General features: G+C 33.6%; 2 protein-coding genes across 13 annotated transcripts in view; one reads left to right on the forward strand and one right to left on the reverse strand.

Annotated features, from left to right (window-relative positions):
* LOC112327473 (probable glutathione S-transferase) overlaps positions 1-27,069 on the forward strand; it is a 74,078-nt gene that overhangs the window by 36,620 nt on the left and 10,389 nt on the right. Inside the window, exons 2-4 of one of the 12 annotated variants that reach the window (XM_052450048.1) lie at positions 437-816; positions 1,715-1,962; positions 10,387-10,696. In XM_052450048.1, coding sequence (XP_052306008.1) covers positions 499-816; positions 1,715-1,962; positions 10,387-10,483 — 663 coding nt within the window. In that variant the 5' untranslated portion in view covers positions 437-498 and the 3' untranslated portion in view covers positions 10,484-10,696. Of the gene's footprint in view, positions 1-337; positions 817-1,714; positions 2,287-8,856; positions 9,175-10,138; positions 11,191-11,382; positions 11,761-11,807; positions 11,910-19,688; positions 19,702-27,069 lie in introns of those variants that run through there. The other 11 variants (XM_052450045.1, XM_052450044.1, XM_052450049.1 and 8 more) reach the window with 11 other exon arrangements.
* LOC7491378 (probable glutathione S-transferase) lies at positions 20,667-22,787 on the reverse strand. Its single transcript, XM_002300449.4, has 2 exons — positions 22,377-22,787; positions 20,667-21,270 (listed from the first exon to the last, which is right to left on the reverse strand). Exons 1-2 carry the CDS (start codon positions 22,692-22,694, stop codon positions 20,926-20,928), a joined length of 663 nt encoding a protein of 220 aa, XP_002300485.2. The 5' UTR covers positions 22,695-22,787; the 3' UTR covers positions 20,667-20,925.

Below are 27,069 nucleotides of genomic sequence, written 5' to 3' on the forward strand. Positions count from 1 at the left end.
TTTGCCGGATTTTTACTCATTTCAATCTTTTATCTTACCCAAAACGGTCCAGCGATCAAATCCCAAGTCAACCTACCGGATCGATCTAAGTTGAATAACTATGAAAATTAGTACATTCAAGTCTTCTAATAACCACATACCAAATAATTAAATAACAACTCCTCGATCCTGATATCCTACATCATATGCGTGCATGTGCCACAAAGCTCAACACTATCATTTTCGTACAAAGACTAATACTGTATATATTATAGAAGGAGAAGGAAACAAAACGACAGGGAAAGAGGCTTATGAGAGCAAGAGGTCCTTGACGTAATTTGCTAGAATGTTCAACATGTCTAGGTCATGCAATAAATAAGACGACTAGGAAACCCACCACACTAACTCCCTTCAGCCTTTTCTTCCAACAAATACTAGCGTTTCCACTCTGTCAGACCTCAGCCTTTGGAGTCCAAGAAGCGTAGCGATACTTGAAGCATCTTCTTTTTCACTTCAAGAATGGCTGGTGATCAAGTAACCCTGTTGGATTTCTGGTCAAGTCCATTTGGTATGAGAGTGAGAATAGCATTGGCTGAAAAGGGTGTAAAGTATGAGTACAGTGAACAAGATTTGTGGAACAAAGGTGCTTTATATCTTCAAATGAATCCTGTTCACAAGAAAATCCCAGTTCTTGTCCATGATGGGAAACCTATTTGTGAGTCACTTATCATTGTTCAGTATATTGATGAGGTGTGGAAGGATAAGGCTCCTTTGTTGCCTTCTGATCCCTACGAGAGAGCTCAATCTAGGTTCTGGGCAGATTTTGTTGATAAGAAGGTAAATTATTTTTTTGTAAATAAATATAAAGGGTTCATCTTTTGTGTTTTCTATTATTGTTCGGTTTTGAGGCATGACCTGATTAAACCCACATTGCAATTTGATTAGTTTGAATTTTACATCGCCAGTACAATTAATTAGCCTGAAGAATAATATCAAATTACGGAAGAAATTAGGCATCCCCAGTACAATTAATTAGCCTGAAGAATAATTTCACGCTTTAAGACGCACCAAGAAAACTTTAAAAAATGACATATTTAATGCATTAAAGACAAGATTAGGTGCGCAGAAAACTAAAAAAAATGAGGTTTTCCTTTTACAGACATATTTAATGCAAAAATGACATACTTTAATTAATTAATAGTGACAATATTGAGGTTTTCCAAGAATATATCATTGATAGTGACAAAATGAGGTTTTCCTATTGGTGCGCAGAAAACTAAAAAAAATGTTATCACCATCTTTGTCGCTAAATATTTAGCTGCTTTGAATTTCTAACCTCTCTAACAATTGCCCTCCTCTTTAGACAGAAATGGAGTACTGGGACCGGAAAATAATATAGAATAAAAAAAATTAGAAAAATAATATAGTTCAATATAACCATGTTTTTAAATATTAATTTTATATACAATTATTATTGGAAATAATGATGGTTTAGTTAAAAGATAAAATATATTAATAAAATTTTGGGGTTAATGTTTTGTATTTATAAATTAATTTGCATGAGATATATATTTTGATTTTTAACTAAATAACCGTTATTTCTAATAATAATTAAAAAAACAGTTTTTTTAAACTGTTCTATTTCCATTGAATGTATTTGCCAAAACATTAACCTAATTATGTGTGGTGACCATTATATTAATTTGTTATGCAATGGTGTGATATGAACCTTCAGGTATATGAGCTTGGGAAGAAGATATGTACAACAAAAGGAGAAGATCAGGAGGCAGCCAAGAAGGATTTCATTGACAGCCTCAAGCTTTTGGAAGGAGAGCTTGGAGACAAGCCTTGCTTTGGGGGCGAGACCCTCGGCTACGTTGATGTAGCACTACTTCCTTTCTATTGCTGGTTTTATGCATATGAAACCATCGGCAACTTCAATATAGAGGCTGATTGTCCAAAGCTGATTGCTTACTGTAAGAGGTGCTTGGAGAAAGAGAGTGTATCCAAGTCCCTTAAAGATCCACAGAAAGTCTATGATTTCGTTGTGATGATGAGAAAGAAGCTTGGGCTTGAGTAATGTGCTTGGGCTTGAGTAATGTGCATCCAAAGGCAAGGAGGTGCTATTTCCTGTTGAGAAGTTGTTGTACTTGTGTACTGTGTGAGTTATGTTTCAAATAAGGGTGGCACTTTGCTGTGCCTGTAATATGTTTATAGTTTGAGAGGGCACTTTGTTAAGCCTGACTGAGGATGTGGTTTTTCTCTCTGTGATGTTTGCCTTCAAGTAAAAAGACGGTCTTCGTTGCCCATTGGTTCTTGATAAATATAGATATTTATCATCTTAAAAGTGTGGAAAAATCATTTGAACTTAAAAATCTAAGGTATTGAATAAGATTTCAAAAATTATTTATTCTACTTTTAATATTCTTTAAGCTTAAAACTTATAAAGATTTACAACTATTTTGTATTTTATTTTATTAACTTAATATTTAATAGAATGAAGGTAGTTGGATTTAAATTGATAAGAAATATCTTATTTTAAAATTTTAAACTATTGGATGAGGTATTGCACAATTGGTTATCAATGATTTAATAAAATGGTTATTGATTTATTTAATTAGATGTTTTCATAAACCTTTTGATTTATATTTTGAATTTTTTTATGTGAAAAAACACATCGAAATAATCTGCATACTTGGTTTTGTTTTTGAAAAAAAAATTACAATCCGAAAACGCAGTTTAGATAGATAGTGCACTTATCAAAAATATTTTGAACTTGAAACTTTATAATAGTTCAAAATGTTTGGAAGAAAACTATTTATTTCCCTTAATCTACCATACCTATAAAAATTACACTGATCTTCATAGTAGTCTTATTACACATGAATTTCTCCACAAAGCTGCTCTCCAACCTACCATAACAGCTCATCCGTTACCAACTCCAACGCAGTAACCAACTGCGTTCTTTGTGCAACATCACTTTGGTTTCAGTATTAGTAGACGAGGTCGTTTTCATAGGGGATGGAGATATAACAATCGCAACAACTCTTACCATGGCAATTATGGCAATAGCTCAGCCCAGAACTTCAGCACTCACAGTTATACCTCATGTCAGCAATTTGGACAACAGGGACATCGGTTCTCCTCTGGTTCTCCCTCTTAGACAACAGGTAATTTTAGGCAGTAAAGTAACCGTTTTGGTGGGTATAATTGCAATGTAAAGTGTCAGCTGTGTTATGAATATGGGCATACTTCCCAACAGTGTTCTCAGTTGGCTACTCATCCTCTCCAAACCAATGCCAATCTCGTATTTAATAATGCCCCTACAACTACTCCTGTTACTTGATTTCCTGATACAGGTGCAAATCATCTTGTAACGCCGGATCTTGCCAGTATAACGAGTTCAGAACCTTACCTTGGTAATGATCATCTGCATGTGGGTGATGGTTAGGGCCTTGTTATTTCAAATATCGCTCACTCTAAAATTCATTCATCGAAATGCACGTTTACTTTATCCAATATTTTACATGTTCCTGACATAAAAAATGTTTGCTATCTGTTCAAAAGTTTTATCTTGAGAATACTGTCTTCTTTGAATTTCATTCCTTTCTATTTTATGTTAAGGATCGCATGACAAAGGAAGTGCTTCTTTCCAATTGGAGTAGAGATGGTCTATATGTTTTGTCCGAGTCGTCTCCAACGTCATTGCCTCAGGTTTTCTCATCTACATGTCTCTCTACTTCTGCTGATGTCTGGCATCGTCGACTTGAGCATCCCAGTCCACATATTCTATATTTTTTGGTGAAAAATAAAAAGGTGTCATATACGTCAAATCAATTTAATTTTAATTGTCCTGCGTGCCCTCTGGGCAAGTCGTGTCATCTGACTCTAGAAACTACAGGTCATCAAACTCGAGCTCCTCTTAACTTGATTTTTAGTGATGTTTGGGTCCCTCCCCTATGTTGTCATCTGATGGTTTTTTCTATTTTGTTATCTTTATCGATGCTCATACAAAGTTTATTTGGTTTTATCCTTTGGTTACTAAGTCTGATGTTTTTAATATTTTTCATCAATTTTAGGCACTCGCTGAGTGCTAATTTTCTTTAAAAATTAAATATGTTCAAACAGATTGGGGTTGTGAATATCAAAAACTCAATCCATATTTTAAAATGATTGGTATTTATCATCGTGTGATCTGCCCGCACACTTATGAACAAAATGTCATGGTTGAACGCTGTCATAGATATATTGTTGAAACTGGGCTTACTCTTCTTGGGCAATGTAACGCTCCCCTTAAATATTGGAGTTATGCTTTTGAAAGTTCTGTTTATTTGATTAATCGCATGCCAACTCCGTTCTTAATCATAAGACCCCTTTCGAATGTCTTTTAAAATCATCTTCTAATTATGCTTTTCTTCGTACTTTTGGGTGTCTCTGCTTCCCATTCCTTCATCCATACAATGCTCATAAGTTAGATTTTGGTTCGTCTTCTTTTGTTTTTCTAGGATATAGTAACTCTCATTTAGGTTATCGATGTCTTGACTTATCATCCAAACATATTTATCTTGCTCGTCATGTCCGGTTTCATAAAAAAAATTTTCCTCAAAGGAGGCTTGTTATTCCACACCTCATCAATATACTGAACAGCAATAAGAGACTCACAGATTGGTTTCCCATTGTGAATAAGAACTGGGACCTTCTTGTAAACTGGGTTCATTTGAAGAAGCATAGGACCCTTGTTCCTCAAATCTTGCTCACTGTACTCATACTTCACACCCTTCTCTTCCAATGTTATTCTGACTCTCATGCCAAATAAGCTTACCCTTGTATCCAACAATGTTACAACCATTGTTGAAGCGGCAAAAACTTCTTCAACTAAGTGAAAGAAAGAAATTCTTCAACTATATCATCCAATCCAATTCTCAACTGGGTCTAAATAAGAAATTCTCAATTGGATTCTCCATCTATTGGGCAGTCCTCAATTATTTCTTTTTTCTCAAATTTATCTTTATTAATTTAAATCATAAATTTTGATAGAGGGTTAATTTGGTAATGTTTGATAGATGAGGGATTCAATTGAAAATTTATTTTGTTTAGAAACTTAATTAGTACTCATGTGATAGTTGAGGAACAAATATACCCTTTCCCTTCCTTTTTTTTTTTAAAAAAAAATCATCTATGTGTTTGAAATTATTGTTATAAAGAATTAAACTCCAGTGGGTTGATGTCCTAGAATATCATGTGATTTAGATTTTAAATTGAATTTAAAAAAATAGTAATCATTTAAAACTTGGTTGATATAAGTTTTTTAGTCATATGTTGGCGTAATTAAATTTGACCAGGACATATCAATGAATTTTTTTTCAAAAAAATTATATTAATTTATTAAAATTAATTAATTTAGATTGACCCGATAATCAACAACCTTTTCCATGCCAATTCTCCAATTAATACGATAGTTAAGCTTTTTTGGAAAACTATTGTGCTCGATCTCTTAACGCAAATCCAACCCAAGTCACTTTGTTATTGATGAAAATAAAAGTATAGGTGATTAAATAAAATCTCACATGCCATTTTCTACAATTTAACAAATTTGAGGTATTCAAGGAAAATTATTTTTTTATTTTTTATTTGTTATTTTTATTTTTTCTATTTAGTTTTAAAAATTAAAAATCATAGTTAATAATTTTACTTTTCGTTTGTTTAGAATTTTTATTATTTTCCTTTATTTTTTAGTTTATGTTGATTTTTGAGTTTATTTTAAAAATTATAAACTATTTAGAGAGGTATATTAGTTGGTATGGTGAATTATTAAGAAACAAAAATTCAAATTATAATTTTTGGTGTAGTGATACCATTCGAAAGATTTTTCCAATGATTGTGTTTGTTGTCTTTTTTATGTTGTTTTCATATGCTTTTGTTAGTATCAGAGCTCAACAATTTTTGATGGTTTGAATTACAATGATTAGAAGATATCACAAAATAGGATGTGCTCGTATAGAAGGAGATGAGAAGGTTCACCCTTGAAAAAGAAACATTCAAGAATTGTTGATAAAAGATATATAAAGACAAATTACAGAATTAACTCATAAACTAGCAGTGATAAAATCATACAGGCAAGTTGCAGATTATCTTGTTGATTGGCAGAGATGAAGAAAAGAAGTTTGGAAGATTATGAGAAGAGTAACTACTAAAAGTATGTTTGGGAACGAGGTGCAAACCTTGTTCCCAAAAATTTTAAATTTTGTTTTTGCTTAAAATGATTTTTTTTATGTTTTCAAATCGTTTTGATGTGCTGATGTCAAAAATAATTTTTTAAAAATAAATTTTTTTTTTATTTTAATGCATTTCTAAGCGAAAAGCACTTTGAACCGCCACTGCTACCACAATCCCAAACATGCCATAATTCATAGTTAAATCTAAGAACCTATTTTCAGAGGCATGAGTAGATGAGGTAGCTTCTTGATTATAATAAATATTATAAAGATTTTGGTAATCCTATTTATGATGAGGTAGATGTGGATTGATATTCTCTATCAATTTATGATATTTATTTTGATGATAATTATGTTAATAATGATAGCATAAACAATGATAAAAATGATGTGATTAATAGTGTTCTCATTGATAAGTTAAGTGTTCTAAGTGATAAGTAAAAAGTTGAGTGCAAATAAATTATTAAAGGTACTTAACAAAATAAAATTATTAAGTTATGTTAATCAGCTTGATTACATATTTACTATTATCATAAAAGTAATTTTGTTCAATGGTTATATGGATATAACACATGTTGATAAAGGAAGTTTGAGATTTGCAATTAATTAATCTAAATTGTTAATTGATTTTTTTATGTAGAATTTAACATGAAGAAACTAGAGTTGGTATCTAAAATTGTTATACAATCGAAGCGAAGGGAGAAAAGGAATTGAAGAATCTTGATTGGACATTTACAAGATCGAGGCAAGAATAATTTAAATTCAATGGTTGATTTTTTTTAATATAGAAAAACCGATGCATGAGGTTTTTAAAGAAAATTATTTTTCCTTAGTTATTTTTAATTATTTTTAATTATTTTAGAAAATTAAATATTATGTTTAATAATTCTATTTTTTCTAGTTTGTTTAGGATTTTTATTTTTATTTTTTAGCTTATTTAGATTAATTTTCAGATTTATTTAAGGAGTTATAGACCTCTTGGAAAGACATGTTATTTAATGTGGTAAATTAATGAGAAATAAAATTTTAAATTAAGAATGATTCTATTCTATAGTATTCTATTGTTTGTTTTTGTTGTCTTTCTTATATATTATTTTTTCCTAAATCAATAAGTCAATAACTCTAAATTTTTAATTCATGAAAATTAATGGTCATCATCCTAGTATAAATATTGGACCTATAAGTAGACTAGTATTTAAATACTAGAAGTTGACTAGAAAATTTACAAGATTATTTTAGATATTCATGAATTTTAATTGAGAGTATTTTTATCACAATATACGAGTTGTGAAGAAGCATTTTGCCTACTAGGATAGGTAAACCTTGTTGCCCACCTACATAGACCCTTGCTATAAGAATTTATTTGGGCATATGAGTCTATAATAAACTCAAGATGTCAGATTTATTTATGAGAGTAAATCTTTATTTAGAGCCATAGGCAGATTATCGATTAGGAACCCTTCAAAATCTCTAAACCAATCTAGACCACATAATGCAGCTTCCCTCAAGTAAAATATGCTAGAAGTACTAATACTTTTTGTAACCACAATCAATCTCTTATCCTTAAAATTTATGTTAAAATTAGCATAGTCATACCCGACATAGGGTTGACCCGGGCAAGGAGCCGGGTCCCAGGTTACACGGGTTGACCAGGGTCAACCCAGAAAAATTAAAAAAAAATATTTAAAGTTTTAATATTTCATATGAAAAAATTAATAAACAATCCATATGAATATAGACTATATATGTTAGAAATAATGAAGTTTGAAAGATTATTTCAAAAGGTTTTTTATTCAACATTGAAAAGATACTATGTTAGTATGTTATTATTTTAAGTTAAAGTATTTAAACCAAAAAGGTTTTTTTTTCCACATTGAAAAAACATTACTTTTTTCTTGTAAACACAGAGTATATATACTAAAAGGCTTCAAATTCCACATTGAAAAAATAATTTTTTTCTTGTAAACATAAAGTATATATATACTAAAGGATTTTAAATCTCACATTGAAAAAATAAAATATTCTTCTAGTATTTATATAATAAACTTTGAAAAGGGTTAATAACCAACTAAAAAAATATAAAAAAAAGGTCTCTTGCTAGGAGAAAAAATACATTTGAAAAAAAAAAAAAATCTCATTCGGGTTTAATCGGGTTGCCTAAGTAATGGATCAATCAAGTTTTACCAGATTTTTACTCATTTCAATCTTTTATCTTACCCAAACCAGTCAAGCAATCAAATCCTAAATTAACCTACCAGACAAATCTAAGTTGAATAACTATAAAAATTAGTGCATTCAGGACCACAAACCAAGTTATTAAATAACAACTCCTCGATCCTATATCCTGCTACATCATATGCGTGCATGTGCCACAAAGCTCAACACTATCATTTTCGTAGAATACTGTATATATTATAGAAGGAGAAGGAAACAAAACGACAAGGAAAGAGGCTTATGAGAGCATGAGGTCCTTGACGTAATTTGCTACAATGTTCAACATGTCTATGTCATGCAATAAATAAGACGACTAGGAAACCCACCACACTGACTCCCTTCAGCCTTTTATTGCAACAAATACTAGCGTTTCCACCCTGTCAGACCTCAGCCTTTGGAGTCCAAGAAGCGTAGCGATACTTGAAGCATCTTCTTTTTCACTTCAAGAATGGCTGATGATCAAGTAACCCTGTTGGATTTGTGGGCAAGTCCATTTGGCATGAGAGTGAGAATAGCATTGGCTGAAAAGGCTGTCAAGTATGAGTACAGTGAACAAGATTTGTGGAACAAAGGTGATTTACTTCTTCAAATGAATCCTGTTCACAAGAAAATCCCAGTTCTTGTCCATGATGGGAAACCTATTTGTGAGTCACTTATCATTGTTCAGTATATTGATGAGGTGTGGAATGATAAGGCTCCTTTGTTGTCTTCTGATCCCTACGAGAGAGCTCAATCTAGGTTCTGGGCAGACTTTGTTGATAAGAAGGTAAATTATTTTTTTGTAAATAAATATAAAGCGTTCATCTTTTGTATTTTCTATTACTGTTTGGTTTTGAGCCATGACCTGATTAAACCCACATTGCAATTTGATTAGTTTGAATTTTACATCGCCAGTACAATTAATTAGCATCACGATATGGAATGGTGGAGAAGTCTTATCATTATAACAAATTTTTGATGAACTATATTTTCATTCTTGTCAGTTCATGAGAGTTAAAGTAGATGTTTCTGTATAAGGATCACCAAATTGATTGGATCCAATGGCTTTAAGACGCACCAAGAAATGAGGTTTTCCTATTGGTGCGCATTTCTTGATTAAAAAAAGTCATTAGTCGAGGGCCAGCTTGTGCGCGCAATAAATAAATAAATAAAAAAAGTCATTGATTGGATACTCATGTTAAAAAATAAATAAATAATGTTATCACCATCTTTGAATTTATACTGCTTTGAATTTCTAACCTCTCTAAGGATGAATGGCTTTGCCCTCCTCTTTAGACAGAAATGAAGTACATGGACCACCTTTGACTTTTGTGATTCCAAAAAGTCTGTGTGGTGAATTTTTTTTTAACAGGAAATTGTTTGTCTCAAGTTTTAGAAAATAATATAGATTAAAAAAATATTAGAAAAATAATATAGTTGAATATAACCATGTTTTTAAATAATAATTTTCTATACAATTATTATTTCCGTTTAGTTAAACGATAAAATATGTAAATAAAATTTTGGGGTTAATTTTGTATATATAAATTAATTTGCATGAGATATATATTTTGATTTTTAACTAAATAACCGTTATTTCTAATAATAATAATAATAATAATAATAATAATAAACACAGTTTTTTTAAACTGTTCTATTTCCATTGGATGTATTTGCCAAAACATTTACCTAATTATGTGTGGTGACCATTATACTGATTTGTTATGCAATGGTGTGATATAAATCTGCAGATACATGACGTCGGGAGGAAGATATGGACAACAAAAGGAGAAGATCAGGAGGCAGCCAAGAAGGATTTCATTGACAGCCTCAAGCTTTTGGAAGGAGAGCTTGGAGACAAGCCTTACTTTGGGGGCGACACCCTCGGTTACGTTGATGTAGCACTACTTCCTTTCTATTGCTGGTTTTATGCCTATGAAACCATCGGCAACTTCAATATAGAGGCTGATTGTCCGAAGCTGATTGCTTACTGTAAGAGGTGCTTGGAGAAAGAGAGTGTATCCAAGTCCGTTAAAGATCCACAGAAAGTCTATGATTTCGTTGTGATGCTGAGGAAGAAGTTTGGGCTTGAGTAGTGTTCATCCATAGGCAAGGAGGTGCTATTTCGTGTTAATAAGTTGTACTTATGTTGTGTGTGATTTATGTTTCAAATAAATAGGGCACTTAGTTGTGCCTCTAATATGTTTATATTCTGAGGTACTTTATTGTGCCTGACATAGTATGTGGCTTTTCTCTTTGTAATGTTTGCCTTCAAGTATAAAACGGCTGGCACCTCTTAATTTGTTCAACACGTCTATGCCATGCAGTCAATAAGACAACTCTGCAAAACCGGCCATACTAACTCACTACAGCCCTTTCTTACTATAAATACTCGCATTTCCACAATGACAAACCACAGCCTTTTTAGTCCAAGAAAACAAAGAAGCGTTACTTTACTTCAAGAATCTTCTTTTTCACTTCAAGAATGGCTGGTGATCAAGTAACCCTGTTGAATTTCTGGGCAAGTCCATTTGGTATGAGAGTGAGAATAGCATTGGCTGAAAAGGGTGTAAAGTATGAGTACGGCGAACAAGATTTGAGGAACAAAACTGCTTTACTTCTTCAAATGAATCCTGTTCACTCGAAAATCCTAGTTCTTGTCCATAATGGGAAACCTGCTTGTGAGTCACTTATCATTGTTCAGTATATTAATGAGGCGTGGAAGGACAAGGCTCCTTTGTTGCCTTCTGATCCTTACCAGGGAGCTCTGTCAAGGTTCTGGGCAGATTTTGTTGACAAAAAGGTATGTTAATTTTTTTTGGTAAATAAAGGGTTCATCTTTTTGGTTTTTGATTTTGTTTTGATTTGAGGTATGACTGGATTAAACCCACATTGCAATTTGATCAGTTTCTGAGAAATAGAATTTTACATCATCAGTACAATTTAGCCCTAAGACTAATATCAAGTAAAATATTGGTGTGATATGAATCTGCAGATATATGACCTCGGGAGGAAGATATGGACAACAAAAAGAGAAGATCAGGAGTCAGCCAAGAAGGATTTCATTGATAGCCTCAAGCTGTTGGAAGGAGAGCTTGGAGACAAGCCTTACTTTGGGGGCGACACCCTCGGCTACGTTGATGTAGCACTACTTCCTTTCTATTGCTGGTTTTATGCCTATGAAACCATCGGCAACTTCAATATAGAGGCTGATTGTCCGAAGCTGATTGCTTACTGCAAGAGGTGCTTGCAGAAAGAGAGTGTATCCAAGTCTCTTGAAGATCCACAGAAAGTCTCTGATTTCGTTGTGATGATGAGAAAGAAGCTTGGGCTTGAGTAATGTGCATCCAAAGGCAAGGAGGTGCTATTTCCTGTAATATGTTTATAGTTTGAGAGGGCCCTTTGTTATGCCTGACTGAGGATGTGGTTTTTCTCTTTGTGACGTTTGCCTTCATGTAAAAAGACGGTCTTCCTTGCCCATTGGTTCTTGATAAATATAGATATTTATCATCTTATCTAAAATGTTTTGAACTTGAAACTCTATATATAAAGGTACGGCAGATTAAGGGAAATAAATATTCTTCCTCCAAATTCAATTTGATTGATGGGAAAACATTTTCTATCAAAAATCCTCTTTATATTTTGGCAATCTAACCTTCTTTTCTTCCAACCATTTTCGCAATTTATCATCAAACGATGAAGGGAAAAATGAGCCTAGGCTGAAAAATATTTGCATGATAAGTCAACGGCGTCTATATACCGACATATACAAGCTCACACAATGTATCACCAAAATAAATTCAAAATATTATCGAAACATGTAATAAAAAGCTAGAGGTATGTCTTACTATTTCAGAAAAGTTTTTTAGTCATCTGTTGGCGTAATTAAATTTGTCCAGGACATATCAATGAATTTTTTTTAAAAACAATTATATTAATTTTTTAAAATTAATTAATTTAGATTGACCCGATAATCAACAACCTTTTCCATACCAATTCTTGAATCAATACGATAATTATGCTTTTTTAGAAAACTATTATGCTCCCTCACCGCAAATCCAACCCAAGTCACTTTGTTATTGATGAAAATAAAAGTATAGGTGTTTAAATAAAATCTCACATGTCATTTTCTACAATTTAACAAATTTGAGGTTTTCAAGGAAAATTATTTTTTTATTTGTTATTTGTTATTTTTTATATTTAGTTTTATAAATTAAAAATCATACTTAATAATTTTACTTTTCCTAGTTTGTTTAAAAAATTTATTATTTTCCTTTATTTTTAGTTTTTGTGGTTTATTTATGTTGATTTTTGAATTTATTTAAAAAATTATAAACTATTTAGAGAGGTGTATTAGTTGGTATGGTGAATTATTAAGAAATAAAAATTCAAATTATAATTTTTGGTGTAGTGATACTATTTGAAGGAATTTTCCATTGATTGTGCTTGTTGTCTTTTTTATGTTGTTTCCATATGTTTTTGTTAGTATTACAAAATAGGATGTGCTCATATGGAAAGAGATTAGGAGGTTCACCCTTGAAAAAGAAACATTCAAGAATTGGTGATAGAAGATATATAAAGACAAATTACAAAATTAACTCATCAACTAGCAGTGATAAAATTGAACAGGCAAGTTGAAGATTATCTTGTTGATTGGCAGAAATGAAGAAAAGATGTCTAGAAGATTATGAGAAGAGTAACTACTAATTCGTAGTTAAGTCGAAGATTATCCTATAATATATTAACCTTTGTAATAATAGTTAAGTTATAATTAATATGATCAACATAGCTTAAATCAATATTTTTTTTGTTAAGCACTTTCCATGCTTTTTTTATGATGAAATGTTTCGAGGAAATCAAATAAATTAAATTGCTAGGAGGGGGTTTTTTAAAAAAACAATAGAGGTGTTGTAACACAATTTTTTAATTTGATTTTAGGGGGTTTAAAATGTAAAATTAAAATATTAGGCATTTATTTCGATGAAAAGTGTGATTTGTCAGCTTGCGCGAAAATTAGAGACTATAATGTGTTTTTGTCATTTTATTTTTATCTCCAAGATAATCTTTATCTTCAAGATAATGATAGTCATTCACTTTTGAATTTGATTTTAATCAAATTCAAAATTTAAAAAAGAGAATGAATTTGATTGAAATTTTATTTTTCACATACGATGAGACTCTTGCACTATAAATATAGATCTCAGTTCATGCAAAAAAGAAGAAGGACCTTAGAGAAAAAAAAAAAACACAAAAAACCTCAAGAGGATGCCATTACAAGAAAAACCAAAAAAAAGAAAGAAAAAAAAAGGGAACAACCCGAGAAGGGGGGGCTGACATTCTAGTCTCTGCTCTCTGCCGCCACCCCCCTTCATCGATTTTCTTTCCTCCTCTTCTTCCCCAGTCACCAAGAACAGACAGAGCAAGCCCTCCATGGCTTTTCTTTTCCTCTCTGGCTTGATACCAAGATCACCACCACACCAGCCTTGGCCTCCCCTCTCAGCCGAACAAACATCCCCAACCATCAACAGCATTGCCTCCAACTGAGAGCTCCATCCTCAACGTTGGTTGCAGTCAAGATTAGCAGCAACATCCTCAACAGCTCCAGCAACTAGGTGCAAATGCAAGCCAACAGCAGCAATAGAGGGGACCCTTCTTTCCTTTCCTTCTCGTCTAAAACAACAGCCACCGGCATCAGTTACACCCCTGTATTTCCAGCAGCAGCCTTCTCTTCTCATTAGTGGCAGCATGAATTTCAGTGACTTGAGCAGCAGCCACCGTGAGCAACAACAGCACTAGCATGAAAAAACCAGAAGAGAGAGAAGGAAAATGGACGAGCACAGTACAGACAAGGAGAGCACGGAAAGAAGACCAGGGGAAGAACGAAAGGAAAACAGAGGAGAAGAAAACGGTTTCAGCTGGCCAGCCCTCCATCACCGCCATCTTCATCTTCAAGTGTCGCAACAGGTAAGCTTCGGTTTGCATTTTAATTACTTATCTTATCTTATCTTATTTTTTTTTATAAAAATAATAAAAAATGAGAAATAAAAAAATGATGATGAAAAAATGAAATAAAAAAATGAAATCAATGAAGAATAAATTGAATTTAGGACAAGACAACATAATTTGAAAGTTTGGGGACCTAATTAAACTTTGGATTAGTTTAATTAATCTAATCAAGGGCTCAATTGATTAATTGATAAGTTTTGAGACTTAATTGAACTTGGAATTAGTTTAATTAATGAAATCAAGGACTTAATTGAAGAAATACCAAAGTTTGGACCTGATTTGGGTCAAAATTGCAAGAAATTAAAGTCCTAAGACTATTTTGTAGATATCACTAAAAATTCAGGGGTCCAATTACAATTTATCCAGGGCTTGATTACAAGATTTCAGAACTTCAGTGACCAAATTGAAAATGACTATTCCCATCATACAAACAGCATCGTTTTTAAAAGGTATTCATCGCCTTATTCGCCTTCTGCCTTAGGAACCGTTTCTAGAGTAAAAGGCTTGAAGCCGTTTCAATCGTAGGGATGCTTGGCATTCCCTGGGGGGGGGAGCAAAAAAGAAACAAAGGAGAAAGACAAAAAAAATCTAGGGGGTGAGAAGGAACGAATGATGAGAAACAGAACCAGGGAAGGTAAACAAGCCTAACACAGAGACGAAAACGAGAAAACACAGAGGAGGTAGCTTCCATTCAACCAGCAGCACCTCACGCCTTCATCACCATCGTCTTCATCCTGAGCAGAAAAACCAGAGAGAAAACCCACGAATAGAACACAACAAGGGAACGAGACATATACACACCAGAACAAACAAACACATAAAAAGGTTGCACCGAGAGAAAGCAAAAGAAAAGAAAGCACCAGAGGAAAAAAAAACGAAAGGAGGAACAGAGGGGTCTAAAGCACGCCATCGCCCTCGTCCAACTTTTAGGTAAGTTTCTCCAGCTTTACAAGATAATTCACCAACACTGTGCACTTGCAAATATAATTACATTGTGACTGTAGCAAGCGTGCGTGAACAATTCACGCCCGCTTGCGGGTAGAAACTGGCCGGGTCACTAGCTTGGGCCAGTGATCAGGCCGGGCCGGCTGGATCCAACCTAGCCCGTACATGTCGGGTTAAAACCAACAAAAAAAATAATAAAAAAACAGGAAAAAACTGGGTCTAGGCTTCAGGCCCAACTAGACTAGTCCCCTTTATTTTAGTTAATTTTATTTTGATTTTTTATCAAACAAGCTGTATTTTTAATATTAGAAAAAAAATTTAAAAAAATTATTTACCCTTTTGAATTTATTTGTAGGTCCCTTATATTTATTTTAGGGTATTTCACTGTATATTTAATCTGTGGATTTTTATTGTGAAATGCAAATCCGGTATTCAATACATTGGTTTTTAAAAGATAAAAAATGTATGCTTTGTTTTAGATTCATTTTATTGTTTTACTCACTGACGTCAGAGCCAGAATACCATGTTTTTTTTTTGCTACGTAATATTTATCAACGCTAGAGTTGGAAATGTCTATAGTCGAATATTAATTGGTGCCAGAGTCAAGAATGTTATAGGTAGACCATCATAGATAAAACACAACAAACCCTTAACAATTTAAGACAAAACCAGTGATGCAACCTACCTTATATAGGACTCTTAAGGGGTGATAATATCTTTCTTTTTGCGTAACTAGACTTGTACTTCAGAATCTCTGCTGACCAGTTAGGGTTCCTAGTGACCATAATACTATGTGATGACTCCTTAAACAAGACTTTTCCTCAAAAGAACAAGATGCCAGAAATTTTGTTCTTTTCCACTAGGGACTTTTAGGACTAACCTTCACTTTTTGTTTTTTTTAATTGCTATCATGTTTGCTGTGCTTATTGGTTTATTTTCTTGCCTTTACTGCTTTAGCATGCATCTTGTTTATATTGTCATGCATCACATTAAGAGCACACACCTTGTAATCTAGGATAAATGGGGAAGTAACGATACCCCAATGACTTTAGCCTAGGTAAGACTCGTGAAACCATTCAACTCTCACTTATTTGTTTACTTGGAAGTGGTTGATATGCCAATCTGATATTAATCAGGGCCTCTATCTTCACACTACTTGTAAGCCTCATATCGACCTTTCGAGGATGATCACTGATCATACGAGAGACCTTTTGAGGCTAGATAGTGACCTATCCTCTTTATGCACTTAACGATTAGAATCTACCAATTAGGTTATCACCCTGTGAAGGGCGAGTCCATATTTCATATGCATTTTTCTTATTTTGCATGATTTTTATTTAGCACAGGTTGAAATATAGGTTCCCCATTGAAACACACCTATAACACTCGACTGTGAAAAAAAAAACAAATGGAAAACGAAGAAAGAGCCTAGTTGGAAGCCCAACACCGAAAAGAGTTTGAAATTCTTAAAGAAAAAATTGCAAGGCTTACTAGTCTACTCAAATAGGCCTTGAGATCTAAATTTGGAAAGGCAACACTTATAGCTCAACTTGAACCTATGCCTGTAACTCCCTTCATTCTACATACTTTGAGGGCAAATGAGGTGTCATCTGAATTTCAACAAGCCAAGCATTGATTCTACAAAGAATGTCATCTACCATTGATTCTATAGAGAAGGAATCACATAAAGGCAAGATGGTAAAAAAAGATGGTCTGGACAAATTAGCTACCCTAGAGCAAATGATGAGGGAATTTGAGGGAACTTGCACATATGATCCTATAAAGGCTACTAAGATGTGTTTAGTGCCCAACGTGGTCATACCTAAAAAGTTTTGAGTGCCATAATTTGTCAAATATATAGAAACTCAATGCTCTATAACTCATCTCAAAGCATACTGCAACAAAATAACCAAGGTGGTTAATGATGAGAAACTATTGATTCACTTCTTTCAAGACAGCCTGAGTAACGCTGCCCTCACTTTGTATATGTGGTTGGAAAATATCAAGGTGAAAAAATAGGACTTAGTTGATGTCTTTATTAGGCAATATAAGTTCAATGTGGACGTGAGCCCTGATAGGTCAAGCTTGCAAGTTATGGAAAAGGATAACAAGGAGTCTATAAGAGAGTATGCCTAAAGGTGGCGTGAGGCAACTGCACAAGTTAATCCCCCTTTGTTGGAAAAGGAGATGAGCAATTTATTTTCCAACAACTTTAAGGCTCCGTACTTTGAATATTTGGTTAGGAACTCTGCACAACATTTCACTGACCTAGTTGTCATAGCTCAGATGATTGAACAAGCCATTCAATCAGGAAAGATTGCTGACTCAATAGAGGAGAAAAGTTTTGTTGGAAAAAGGAACTGAGGTGCATATTATCGAGGGTGGTTATAAAGGTAAGAGAAAAAACTATCAAAACAAGGACACCTAGAGATCAATCGTCTTGAAGATGAAGCTACAGTGTCATTAGGCCAACACTGGTCTACGCTTGACTTCGACTGACTGTTGGAATGATTCCCCTGTTGAGGAAATGAACGATTGGAAGATTATATAAATCTCAATCAATGATTGCTAAGTGTTTAGTCATGTATTACCTTGCTAGTAATCATAGCTGTAACAGCCCTGATTTTCTACATCTTTTTTCATGATACATTGAAAATTTTCAGGTAATTTTTTTTTTAGATATACAGGTTCCACCAAAATTTCTATCAAAATTTCGGCAGAGTCTCTCCTATATTGGGAGGTCCCAAGTTATCTACAAAATCACATTACACTTTCAATTTTAAGCCGCCGCGATGTCAGGTACGACAGAACTTAGAAGCATTAAACAAGAATTACAAAAAGTAATGATAGCACGTAGCATTGAATATATGAATTTATGTATTGTTATTTTTTCTTCTATATAACATTATTGCTTTTAATATAATTATTTTTGTATATTATGTTGTTGCAGGTCCATCATATTCATGATATGAGTAATATTTTAGATCCTCTAGTTTTTATGTTATTTAAAAATTAAATGAAAGTCAATGTATTTTGCCCTTTAAGGAACTATATAACTTGAATTGTAGTAGCATCCTTTAAATCAATGTTTGAACGTACGTAAACTATATTATTATATACTTGTAATCCTAATGTATGTTTATTTCCTTTATCTAAGAATTAAAATTATGTTCGACCTTATATGATGAATATTTAGAATATTGTGTTTGTATCCTTGAATTATATGATGTTTGAGACTTAAAATGATTAGGACGTGTATAAGTAATGAATAATGGATTTGTACAGGTGACTTGTCGATAATTTAGAATCTTCCGGTATAAGGGATACTCTGTCGAAATTTTGGCAGAAATTTCAGTGAACTTTGTATGAATTTGACAAAAAAAAAAAGCATCATGTTTCTCCCTTTTTATGATTGATGTGTTAGTTCTGAAATGGAGATGTTACAGTCTTGTCTACTAATGTCTTTGGAATGGGGTCTCAAAATTGGCTATGGATATCCACGATCACTATCTCCATTCTCCTCCAATTTTTTCTTCTTCATTTCTCTCAATTGAGGGGATAATTCTTCTGCCTCTACAACTTTATCACCGCTAGTCTAAACATTAATTATATAATTTTCCTTTATATCAATAGCTCCTGAACATCTCTTTCCTAAGAGAAAACCTCTACATCCCCTACTACATGAGCATGTCCTGTTTTGCGACCACATCTTCCAGCCATGCTTATTCAAGAGCACACAATTACTAACCACCAGGAGTCCTTAAGCTTTGATACCCACTAACGCAACTTTGACACCAACTAACAATATCGAAAACAACACAGGAAAGACAACAAACACAAGCAACACAACAATTAGTCAAACAATGTCACCGCACCAAAACCCTCATTGAAAATTTTATAACTTAATATTTCTCTAGTAGTCTCCTGAAATTCAAGCTAAAAAATCCTATTTTTACTAGTCTAGGGCCTAAACTAAATAAATTTTTTTTACTAAACTAAAAAGAAAGAGTAAAAACACCATAAAAAATATTTTTCTAAACTAAATAAAATAAAAATAACTAAGAAAAAAAAGCCTCCACTAAAAATCATCCAACATCAATATTCCAGGTCTTCCTATGGAGATGCTAGTGTGGGCCTTGTAAAAATTAGGAAATTAAGTTCATTGGAGATTGGATGTTTTAAGTTTTTTTGGTGTGTGTATGTGTATTTGTTGAGAGAGAGACAGTTTATTACATCTCCACTTTAACAAATATTTTATTTTTGAACTCTAATAAGTGTTAGAGTATTTCAGAGGGGAGACAAATACTTCTATTAACAATATTCTAAATGGTCACCACTTCTGTATTATAGATTGAGAAGATGTTGCCAATATATCTATTAATTGGCTAATATATTCTAATACCAATTAACATAACATATAACATAGACAAGATTTCTCAATCCCTAAATTAATTGTCCAGTAATGTTGTATTACATCATTTTTTCAAGAAAATAAAAAAAAGAAATATTAAAAAGTGAATTTTATCTTCAAATGTAGTATTTTTTCAAATGGAAAAAAGGAAAAATATTTCTTCATCCTTTGATCATAAAGCTGGAAAACATCTTTTATATATTTTTTAAAATTTCCCATTCATTCTTCTTTGTTGGAAAACAGTATTCTCCTAGGTTTATCTATCTTAATGAAATTTTTAAACCAAAAATAGCGTTTCACTTTTCATCAAAATTACAGTTATACCCCCATATATATATATATATATCAACCCCCACCCCCCCAACACACACACACACACACACACACACACACACACATCTCCTTCTCCATTCTCAACCCACCATTCTTCACTAGAAGCATGCATAAAAAACCACCAGCAGCAGTGCTTCCAGAAGCGGTAGTAGCAACGCTTCCAATTATAATAGCAATAACAACACTTCCATTAGTAGCAGTGGTAGCGCTTGTGTTATGTGTTGTCCATGTTATTATGGGAATCAAGAATATGGTTGTTTGAAAAGACGTCAAAGATACAACAGTTAAGGAAATACCCGCTGTCAAAGTGGATATATACCATGGGATTAGACCTTCGTTCACTAGCATTTACGAGAAAATCTACATCTGATTTCAATTCCTCAGGTCGTCCCTTGAACCTCTTAATACAGGGAAAAATATAAACCTTGATGGTAGATAGTATTTTGTATTTGTCTCATCCTACTCTCATTGGTTTCATGATTATATTCATTCATGCATAGCTTTCTTGAGGTCTCTTAAGCTTGCTTAGTTTAGTAAATTATAGAGTGACAAAGTCAAGAAAAAAATTTAGATAAAAATTAAGCTTTTCATGATTAAACACCACTATTTTATTGAAAAAATTAAAAGATAGAAATACAATTCCTAGAAAAAATCCGGAGATTATCTGATATTAGAGATAGCTTATCAGCTACAATATATTTGAAGGCTAACAAACATCACAGGGAGAAAAAACACATCCCAAGCCAGGCGCAACCAAGTGCTAGCCTTGTTTGAGACATAAATCACACAAAAACAAAACATAAGTATAACATAACACAGGAAATAACACCTCCCTGTCCATGGCTACTCAAGCCCAAGCTTCTTCCTCACCATCACAGCGAAATCATAGAGTATCTGAGGATCTTTTAGAGACTTGGATACGCTCTCTTTCTGCAAGCACCTCTTACAGCAAGCAATAAGCTTCGGACAGTCAGCTTCTATATTGAAGTTGCCGATGGTTTCATAGGCATAAAACCAGCAATAGAAAGGAAGTAGTGCTACATCAACATAGCCGAGGGTCTCGCCCCCAAAGTAAGGCTTGTCTCCAAGCTCTCCTTCCAAAAGCTTGAGGCTGTCAATGAAATCGTTCTTGGCTGCCTCCTGATCTTCCCCGTTTGTTGTCCATATCTTCCTCCCAAAGTCATATATCTACAGATTCATATCACACCATTGTAAAACAAATTAGTGACTTTTTGGAATCACAAAGGTCAACGGTTGTACCAGTACTTGTAATTTCTGTCTAGCCAATAACTGTTACAGAGGGTAGAAATTCAAATACGGCTAATGCAGCAACTAATTAAGATGGTGTGTAACATCTTATTTACTTTGCTGCGTTGAAAGTGACTAATAATTAAGTAATAGATGGAAGGCTCATCGTGACTTCTTTTTTTTTAATCAAATGAAGCTCACCAATAGGAAAACCTCAAAATTGTCACCATCGATGATATATTTTTGGATACTTGAAGGTGACTACCCACTAATTTAACAAAAGCATCATCACCGAAGTCCAAAATCTTATCCTTAATCCAATAAATATGATATTTTTAAAGTTTTATTGGGGCGTCTTAAGGTTGTTGGACCCAACAAATTAGGTAATCCTTGTACAGAAACTTCGAACAGACTTTTAATTCTACTTTAATTCTCATGAACTAACAAGAATGACAATAATGACCAGCAACTTTAATGGCTAATTAGTTACATAAAAACAAAATCCGTGCCCAAGAACACTTGAAATTAACTTCAAACAGACTTTTCCACCATTCCATATTGTGATGCCGAATTTCTTCCTTGATATGATATTAGTCTCAAGGGCTAATTGTACTGGTGATATAATATTCTAATTCTTCCAAGCTTATCAAATTGCAAAGTAGGTTTAATCATGTCATATCTCAAAACTATAGTTTTAAAATCCGGTCCGGTAGGTCAATCCATGACCCGATTGATCTAGGGCTAAAACTAGGTCAGGTTTATGAAAAAATAAGGACTATTAAAAACCCGGCAAAACCCAGTAAAAAACCCAGTTGAAATCCGTTGATTATTATTTTTTTTTAACTAAAACGACATCGTTTTGATTTATATAAAAAATAGGATTGACCCGGGTTACCGGTGACTCGGTCAAAACCCGGTGACCCAGTCAAAACCCGTCACCCGGGCCTTGAGCCGGGTCAATCACCGGTGGGATTTAAAAACACTGCTCAAAACAACAATAAAATCAAAAACCAAATAGATGAACCATTTAAGAACAAAAAACATACCTTTTTGTCGACAAAATCTGCCCAAAACCTAGACTGAGCTCTCTTGTGAGGATCAGAAGGCAACAAAGGAGCCTTGTCCTTCCACACCTCATCAATATACTGAACAATGATAAGTGACTCACAAACAGGTTTCCCATCATGGACAAGAACTGGGATTTTCTTGTGAACAGGATTCATTTGAAGAAGCAAATCACTTTTGTTCCTCAAATCTTGTTCACAGTACTCATACTTTACACCCTTTTCAGCCAACGCTATTCTCACTCTCATACCAAATGGACTTGACCAGAAATCCAACAGGGTTACCTGATCACCAGCCATTCTTGAAGTGAAAAAGAAGATGCTTGAAGTAAAGTTAGGCTTCTTTGTTTTCTTGGACTAAAAAAGCTGTGCTCTGTTAGTGTGGAAAAGCCAGCATTTGTAGTGAGAAAGGGCGTAGCGGGTCAATATGTCCAGTTTTCTAGAGTTGACTTATTGACTGCATGACAATGATTTGTTCAACATGACAGCAAATTACGTAATCAAGGACCTCACGCTCTCATTTGCCTTTTTCCTTGTTTCCTTCTCTTTATGATTTATATAAGTTAGAACAAAAAAAATACTTTTTATTTAGTCAATTCTTTTTATTTATATGTGTGGAGTAATATATAATAGTAAAGGTAGAGATTATATCACTAGAGTAGTCTTATAGTATTTCTTATATATATATATATATATAATATGGCCCCTCAATTCGAGGGTGGAGGATCGACCCGAAGCTTGAATTGAGATGTAGTAAAGAAAGCAGTAGAAAGCAGCTAAGAAAAGACATTTGAAAGTTGATCCTAAGAAGAGATAAACAAATCTGAATCTCTTTCTTCGCAATCCTGTCTCGTACAAAATAATAATCAACCTCAACATGTTTAGTAGGAGCATGAAAGATAGGATTCGTAGATAAATAAGTAGCACTAAGATTATCACACCAAATGGTAGGAGCAGAAGTAAAAGGGATTTGTAGATCTATCAATAAGTTCTGAAGCCAGATAACCTCAGTAATGCGATCTGCTAAGGTTTTATACTCAATCTTGGTAGACGAGCAGGCAACTGTGCGTTGCTTGCTTGATTTCCCCGAAATCAATGTTTGACTAAAGAAAACCAGGTAACCACCTATAGACTTGCGATCATTAATACTATCTGCCCAATCTGCATTCGTAAAGCAATGTAAAGCAAATGAGGAACTACGAGTGATATATAAGACATAGGATGTCGTACGCTGAAGATAACACAAAATACGTTTAATGAAAACCCAGTGAGAATCTATAGGAGCATGCATAAATTGATAGACTCTGTTGACAGCAAAGCAGATTTCTAGCCTCGTAAAGGTGAGATATTGAAGAACAACAATGATTTGACAAAACCATATATAGGATCAGAAAATAAGGAATTTGGTAGTATGGTAGCTTTGGAGGTATAGATAAGAGTATCAACAAGTTTGCAGGAGGTCATAACAACCCGAGTATAGATGTCAATAATATATTTATGCTATCATAACATCAGACTCATACTGGTGGACTGAACCTCAATGCCTAAAAAATAATAAACGGTGCCTAAGTCACGAAGCTTAAACTCTAAGCTCAACAACTATATTAGGTGGTGAAGCATAATAGAGTTGCTACCTATAAGTAAGATATCATCAACATAAACCATAAGATAAAAGATACCAGCACCAACAAACAAGATAAATAAAAATGTGTCAACATTAGTAGCGTGAAAGTAAAGAAAAAGCAGAAAATCACTCAGATGAGTGTACCTTGCCCGCGAGGCCTATTTTAAACCATATAGAGACTTAAGCAACCAACACACATGAAAGGGAAGAGTAGAGTCAGCAAAACCTGGAGGTTGTTTCATATAGACCTCTTTGACAAAGACTTCATTGAGGAGCATTATGGATATCGAGTTGATGAATCTTCCAACCATGCAAAACCACAATGAAAAAGACTAATCTAACAGTCACCTGCTTAATAACAGGATTGGAAGTCTTAGAGTAATCAATGCCTTGTTGCCGAGTAGAACCTTTAGCAACTGATCGCGTCATATATCGCTCAATGTTGCTATCCACATGATGCTTTATTCTGTACACCCAACAACTACTAATAACATTCATCAAAGGATGGAAAGGAACCAATGACCAAGTATCATTAAAGCACAAGACCTGAATTTCATCTCGCATAACATTCATCTCGAATGCAATGGTTTATAGTTAGGAGAAGGTATGACCTAAAAGAGAGGAGCAACAAAGGTTGCTATAGACAATGTTAGAAGGGCGATCTTTAGCAGCCAAGGATGAAGAATCATGAGATGTTGACGAGTAGTAGGACGAGGTGGAGGAGAACCTGAACCTTTAAGATGCTGGAGAGGATAAGAGGAGAGATCAACAATGAGTTATAGATCGACTGGAGAACCTATCCTAGGTCTGAAACTCGCAGCAGTAGAGGTCGAATAGCCCGCGACAAAACAATGGTTGACTATGGTAACAAACCTGGAAAAATACAACTCTGAAGGAGGAGAACCTATTTGTAAACCCCGGGAAAAATAAATAAATAAATAAAAGGGAAGAAATTCATGCATATGGTTAAATAAAAACAGGAATTCAGAAATTTTTGAATATAAATTTCTGGGCGAAATAATTCGGGACATTATAATAAACCCAATACTGTTGAGGGTTGGATTTAATTAAAGAGAATAATACACTCAAAAGAAAAGGGGGGCCTAAATGCAAATAAGGGAAAATATAGAGTATAAATACTCTCTCCTCACCAAAAAAATAAATCTGTAGGAACCATAAGGAGAGAAAATAGGGAGTTTTATACCCATTCTTGGGAAATCAAGAGAGAAACACTAAAATTTCAAGAACCCATCCATGATTAAGAGCTTATAGATGGGATAAACACTTGAGAGCAAATGATTACCAAGAAATTGAACAAGAAGAAAAGAAAGGAGGGAGTTGAGAATCTTCAACTGGTTGAAGATCAAAATCTTAATTTTGTACCGGGTAAGGTGTTCTAAACATGATCTTAAAAAAATTCATTTTTAATTCGATAAAAAATTGATGCCTTGATATTGAATCATAGGTCAGGGTTCTTAGACATAAATTGGGGAAAAAGTACTTATTGTTAAGATTAAGTTAATTCATGTGTGTGGTATGTAGTTTATGAAAGTATTGTGTGAAAGGGAGGGGGAGACGAATCTGGACAGACTTGTCTCCTGACTTTCGATGAGATTTTGGGTAGGAGGATGACGGAATTAGAATCGGGTTCCTCATAGAAATTATAGATTTGAATGTTAGATAACCCAGGGAAATTGGTCTTGCTCATTTTGGAGATGTAGAACTCTAGTTATGGGTTATCAACTGAGACTGAGTAGTGACTGATTATGTAGGGCAGTAGGACTAATTAGTTAATGAGCAATTTTGACTATCTTAGAGGCAAAACTGGGTTCTCCTCCCTTCAGAGAACTTGTAGCCTCGTGTCTTAGCTTTCTAACAAGATCAATCTCACTTAAAATGAAGTTTTAGAACTTTAGATATAGTTAAAAATCTGGTGAGTGTTTAGATAGTAACAGTTGAAAATTGGACAGTAACAGTTCAAAATTAGACAGTAACGGTTGGACAGTAACAGTTGAAAATTTGACAGTAACAGTTCAAAATTAGACAGTAACAGTTGAAAATTAGACAGTAATAGTTGAAAGTTAGACAATAACAGTAGACTTTTACGTGAATACTATATATAAGGATATAAAAGAATTGAGTCATACGAACACTTGCATATTGAGATACTAACTCTGAAAATATACGTGATGTATGTATGTTAATATGAGGAAATGAACATACATAGAAAGTAACACATGAGTAATGGATGAATATGGATTCTTTATAATATTGGCTTGAAGGAATCACAACCAAAAACTTCCTTATGATTCAGGAGGAGCAATAAGGATTGGATCTTCTATTAGGGGAGGTCGCGAGACAGGCGAAGCAGGTGCATGATTTTCCTCCTATTTGCACTTTTACAATTTAAAATTCTTCTGGTGAATGTAATTACAATAAATGTCGTGTTCAATGTAAATAAAGTCTAGTGATTTCCAAGATTAGCTTCGGCTAATGACATCTGTGACAGGATTGCCGGGACATGAATTACAAGATTAGCTTCGGCTAATGGCATCCGTGACAGGATTGCTGGGAGATGAATTACAAGATTAGCTTCGGCTAATGGCATCCATGACAGGATTGCCGGGATATGAATTTCAAGATTAGACTTTGCAAGGGCACCCAGTTCATGCAAGTAAATAAGAGTATTCAAATTAAGAATATACAAATGAGTGTTAAGTGAGTTAAAGGATTTACAAGCAAAATATAAGTCCTCTGTTAGAATTCTTATGGATTAGATAGAAAATTAATACTTCATTCGTATTCATTACATGAGCATATATATATTCTTTATCAATATAATGGTATGTTTGTTTATGTAACAGATCCATCAAATATCCATGGAGATCATTAGTTTAGGACCCTACTTTGTGAAGCTTGTGTAAATCTTTAACTTAAACAAAAGGGAATTAACACATTTATGTAGTATACTTTTGTGTAAACCTTGATGTATTTATAAAAGTTCAGCTTAGCATGTAGTATTTTAATTATCTTGTAATTAACCGTTTTGAA

This window comes from Populus trichocarpa, chromosome 1 (assembly GCF_000002775.5).
Source record: "Populus trichocarpa isolate Nisqually-1 chromosome 1, P.trichocarpa_v4.1, whole genome shotgun sequence".
Taxonomy (NCBI): domain Eukaryota; kingdom Viridiplantae; phylum Streptophyta; class Magnoliopsida; order Malpighiales; family Salicaceae; genus Populus; species Populus trichocarpa.

What these genes read in the sequence shown, in the direction of transcription:
- LOC7491378 (XM_002300449.4), bottom strand. Translation starts at nt 22,694, where the DNA reads ATGGCTGGTGATCAGGTAACCCTGTTGGATTTCTGGTCAAGTCCATTT. An exon ending in CAGATTTTGTCGACAAAAAG is followed by an intron (nt 21,271 to 22,376) that starts GTATGTTTTTTG and finishes ATGAATCTGTAG; the next exon opens with ATATATGACTTTGGGAGGAA.